We start from the raw sequence: 5,005 nt of genomic DNA, 5'->3' as shown, positions 1-5,005 counted from the left end.
AATACCTGCTTGAGAACCCCTATATTTTTGTCTGCTAATTGCCCTCTGCTACTTTTATGGACAAATAGTTATAACTGGAATTGTGAGGAGAGGGGATGACAGAGGAAAAGGATCCTTTTGTGAATGATTTCCACTTGTGGCTCAGATTTGTATATGCCAGGAAAATTATATATAAAATCAAATATAAAGAAAAGGGCTTGTAAAATATCCAGGAGGTACTACAACTGTGTTCTGGCATCTGTCTGTTATATTCTAGTTATTTAGGCCCTCACTGCCTCCCATCTTTTCATGGGTGGTTACCTTCTGTAGCAAATCCAGCCATAGCTACTGTAATGGTATATATCTACCTAGATGCATGTCTGGCTATCAACAGCATATTGTTTGTGGTCCTTCAGATAAACCGAGCATGTCTACATTAAGTAATAACAGATACTAATTTAATGCACCATAATCAGTGCTACTGCACATTAATGCAGAAGAATGGTCTTTAAGTAACATTAATGCGCATTAGACTAAATCTACTGCACATTAGCACAGTTTTTGCCAGCCACACTAATGTGTAGTAAAGTCAGTCTTCTGTGCATTAAACATGTCATGTAGATGTGCCCACTGGCACTCAGTTCCTTACCTCACTAATCATGAATAGGAGGCTACTGAATGTAACTTTATTTCATAAGATGCAGTTTATCAGCATTGCTCCTGAAACAGTCTTCTTGTGCTCACAGGTGTATTGACTGAATCAGAGTTAACAGTTTCATTATGTTAAATTGAACTTGTTGGGTTTTTTTAATCCAGCAAGTTGCTGACTCCTGCTGTTTCAGAACTTGTGACCTTTTGAAGAGACAGCTGGATTAATACATTATTGAATATTTTAGAATCCTTTAATGCTGAATTCACAGAATTGTTCAAACACTACTTAAAAATTACAAAGTTTTGTATAGAGTTTTGCTCCAAAGTTCCCAAGAGTGGTTTCAGTCCTGATGCCAGTAAAACATTACATATGTTCTGAGAAGACTATAAATAACAACAGGAAAGCAATGAATTTAATTTGGCATGATGTTATTGATGAGATGGTAAAGGAGACCATATTTTATAACAGGAACAAGCGTATAGTATTCTTTGTGATTCAGGGGATCTGGTTAAGAATGGCACAGCAAAAATTGGATTTTTGGGACTATCTGCATTAAAGGAATGGATGCTTCCAAAACATTTTAACCATCCTGAAATGGGAAAGTTATCACCATTTCCTATTATTAATATAATTGCTTTCAATAATAATTATTAATGATCATTAACATGCTTCAAATGTAAAGGGAAGGCATACAAGCAATGGAAGAATGGGCAGGTCACCAAGGAAGTTTACTAGGAAATAGCATAAACTGGCAGGAACAAAATCAGGAAGGCAAAGATAATGCATGAGCTGCACCTGGTGAAGGAGGTTAAGGACAACAGGAAGAGGTTCTATAAGTATACTGGCCTCAAAAGAAGGGCCAAGGAAGCTGTGGGTCCACTGTTGAGAAGCCAGGGGGAACTCTTAGCAGAAGATGCAAAGATGGCAGAACTGCTCAACAGCTACTTTGCCTCAGTCTTCACAAAAAAAAATTAAGCTGCAGTCAGATACCTAATAAGGTTTATTTTGTTAAGGAAGGTGGTGAGCTTAGGAAGGAGACAGCAAAAGATACAGAGAGATTTTGATGAGTCTGAATGAATTCAAGTCAGCAGGGCTGGGTACTTCATCCCAGGGTACTGAAGGACCTGAAAGACAAGATCTCAGAGCCCTTGGGCTCCACATTTTTAAAAGGATTTGGAGAAGTTAGAGAGGGTCCAGACATGAATGATGCATGCCCTTGGTGGCTGGGGGGGCATAGTGGAGGCAAGAGTGTGGCGGTGGTGGTGGGAGCACAGCGGCGGTAAACTGGGAGCTACCACAAACACGGCCAGTGCTGTCAGCGGCGGATGGTGGGGAGTGCTGAGCAGGCAACGGTGACTACCCACAGACGCCATCAGCAGTGGCCAGCGGCAATCTCTGACCGCCTGCAGACTGCAGACAGGGGTGTCAGCGGCAGGGGTGGTGAGTAGTGGGTGGCACCTTTTCATAGGGGGTGCATTGCCATGCTCAGGGTGTGCACGTGCCCTTGTGTGCACCCCCTACGTGTTGCCAGCGGGTCCAGAGCAGGGCAACAAAGATGATCAAGAGCTTGGAAGGCAGTTCATATGAGAAGAGTCTGAAAAAGCTAGGCATGTCAAGGTTGTGGAAAAGGCACTTTAAAGGGGATATGATAGCAGTCTTCAAATACTTGAAGGGCTGCCATAAAGAAGAGGGAAAGCAGCTTTCTTGCTACAGAGAAGAGGACATGGACTAGTGGCTTGAAGTTGTAGCAGAGTAAGATTAGATTGGTTATCTGGAAAAACTTCTTCCCAGGTAGAATAGAGAGACAGTGGAATAGACTGCCTAGGGAAGTTGTGGCTTCTTCATCCCTGGAGGTGGTCAAGTAGAGGCTGGACAGCCACTGGTCAGGAATGATCTAGGTATAGCTGTGCCTATGTTCTACTGTGGGTATTTCCCATGCTTCTGGGCTTTGCTGGTTGCCCCAACCTCCCCTTTCTGCTACATGGGTCTTCCTCAGTCACTGGTTGTTGGCTACAGCCAAGGTTGGGGATTGTGAGTGGGGTGTGCCAACGCCAATGCTGGGACCATAACCAGAGGTTCCTAGTTAGAGGGCCTTCCCCTCTGCTCAGGGCTAACTGATTGCCATATTTGGGGTCAGGAAGGAATTTGGTTACGTTGGAATGGACTGCGGGATTTTGCCTTCCTCTATAGTGGTGAGCATGGCTGTCTGCCTGGGATCTCTTGAGCATATATTGACAACCTTTTAAAGAAGTCAGACATTGGTTATCATGGTTCCCCTGCTTTCCCTGTGGCAGGGTAGGGGGTTAGGTCTGTATTGTGTCAGGGTTGATGGTAGTTTAGATTATGGATTGTACAGGATGGTTTGGACAGGGATCATCCTGCCTCAGGCAGAGGTTTAGACTAGATAAGCTCTGGAGGTCCCTTCCAGCCCTACTTCTCTGTGATTCTATGAAATACTACTACTATTTTGTGTTAAGAAATGTTTGTAAGAGCTGTTCCAAGTATGAAAATGGTCACTTTTTTTTAACCTGTTTTCTTCCTATGGCTTTCCTCCTGATCTTGAGTTTGGCATCTCCTTTTTAACCAATAGTAATTTAAACATAAAAGCCCGGCTGCTTTGTTTTTCCATCCTTCCCCCTTTGTACCGCTAACGTCTACCATGCCCACTGCTATATCAAGTCAGACCTGTCCGGAGTGACTATCCTTTCTCTTAGCCAGTAAAAAATGTTGCCACAGAGAGAGGATCAGTCAAGCTGGTAGGAAGGAAAGAGAGTAACTGGAAAATGTCTGTCTTCAGTTTCCTGTATCCCCCTGATAATATGACCTTTTTATTTTTGGGTAACATCTGAGAACTGTAGCCTATGAAAGCTCTTGCCTCTCTGAATAAGTTAGATCGGGGGTGGCCAGCCTGTGGCATGGATGGCACAGGGGTCACAGGCAGCTTCTCTGTGTGGCACATGGCAAATGGAGGAGGGAGCAAGGAGCACAGCCACAGATAGTGCAGGGAGCAGAAAGTAAAATAGCAGATCAGGCAAGGAACACAAGCAAGGAAACAGGAAGCGACGCTTGGGGAAGGGGATCGGAGCAACGCTTGGGGAGCATGTGTGGCTGATTTGTGGAATTCCTGCCAGCAAGGTTGGCCTCACTATTAATCTATAAAGTTACCACCCTGCCCTGCCCTGCCTTCTGCTCTTGGTTATAGGATATAAAAAGAAGATGGCAGAGCGTATAGTGGAAAGAATAGAATGAAAAGAAGTGTATTGTACAAAGGTTGCTCTATCTTTGATTTTTCATCTCTGATATAAAATGTGGCATCCCTGTTTACTGTACAGAATGGCATTGCTTCGTACTTGGGATGCCTGACTTTCTTGAGAGTTAGAATGGGAACTCACACATACTGCTATTAGGTGACCTAGTTCAAGAGTGACCGAGTTTTTAACCAGGGGCACAGGAGCAAATTCTGTTTAACCTATTAGATATCTCAGGTTGCTTACAGATGTTAAAACAACAAAACAAAAACCATGCTTTACCAGAAGAAGCAGTCTGTTAGTTGGACCCAGCTCCACGGTGTCTGTATAGATTGGGCACTTCAGTGGGGTTTTTGGTGCTTTTATCTAATAGCTGATTAAAAAAAAACCACTGAAAAAAGCTCCACTAAAGCTCCTGATCCTATACAGTACAGATGTTGGATGAACTGGGTCCAATTAATGCAGTACCTTGTCTGGGCATGGTGCAGGAACTCTCTGAGTTTAAATGAAGGAGTTGGGGGTTGTTTTTTTTTAATGTCTGTAAGCAGCCTAAGAGGACTAAGGCACCTAAGAATGATTCTTTCACCTTGTTCAAGTCCTGAAAATCTAGTAACTCATCTTCTTTTGTAACTCTGTCACCTTACCCTTAAATTGAGGCACAAAAAACCAACATGTAGGAAGAGACCTTTGTAGAGGGAGAGCTTTAATATGTTACATTTCGTGAAAAGTAGATGAGGCCCTATTATCTTGGTGAGCTATAAATGCAGTGTTTAAAATTGTTCAAAGCTTAGAAGCAGCTGATCTGGTGCTTTCCCCTGGTTGTACAAAGTTGCTTCTTATATCAGGTAGATTTTCTGATGTTTCCATGATGTTATTATATGTATTGTTTTTCTTTTGTAGGCATTTGGACAATCATTCTCAATCCACCGCAAAGTGGCCGAAGATGGTGAAACACGTGAAGAGACTCTCTTGCAGGAATCTGCATCTAAGGAAGCTTATTACCTAGGGAAGATCTTGGAGATGCAGAATGAGTTAAAACAGAGCAGAGCTGTGGTTACCAATGTTCAGGCAGAGAATGAGAGGCTTACGGCTATTGTCCAGGACCTGAAAGAGGTAAATCTGTGTG

General features: G+C 43.1%; 1 protein-coding gene across 9 annotated transcripts in view; it reads left to right on the top strand.

Moving 5' to 3' along the window:
- BICD1 (BICD cargo adaptor 1) overlaps positions 1-5,005 on the top strand; it is a 316,001-nt gene that overhangs the window by 151,133 nt on the left and 159,863 nt on the right. For all 9 annotated transcript variants that reach the window (XR_002096917.1, XR_002096916.1, XM_019515468.1 and 6 more), the window contains exon 2: positions 4,780-4,992. Coding sequence is in view for 7 of the 9 variants with exons in the window: in XM_019515468.1 (XP_019371013.1) it covers positions 4,780-4,992 (213 nt within the window). In the remaining 2 variants the exon portion in view is untranslated. The remainder of the gene's footprint in view (positions 1-4,779; positions 4,993-5,005) is intronic.

The sequence above is a fragment of the Gavialis gangeticus genome, unplaced genomic scaffold (genome assembly GCF_001723915.1).
Source record: "Gavialis gangeticus isolate Ggan-Ray unplaced genomic scaffold, GavGan_comp1, whole genome shotgun sequence".
NCBI classification, from domain to species: Eukaryota; Metazoa; Chordata; order Crocodylia; family Gavialidae; genus Gavialis; species Gavialis gangeticus.
The sequence above is the reverse complement of the archived record's forward strand: the minus strand, read 5'-3'. Positions and strand labels throughout refer to the sequence as shown.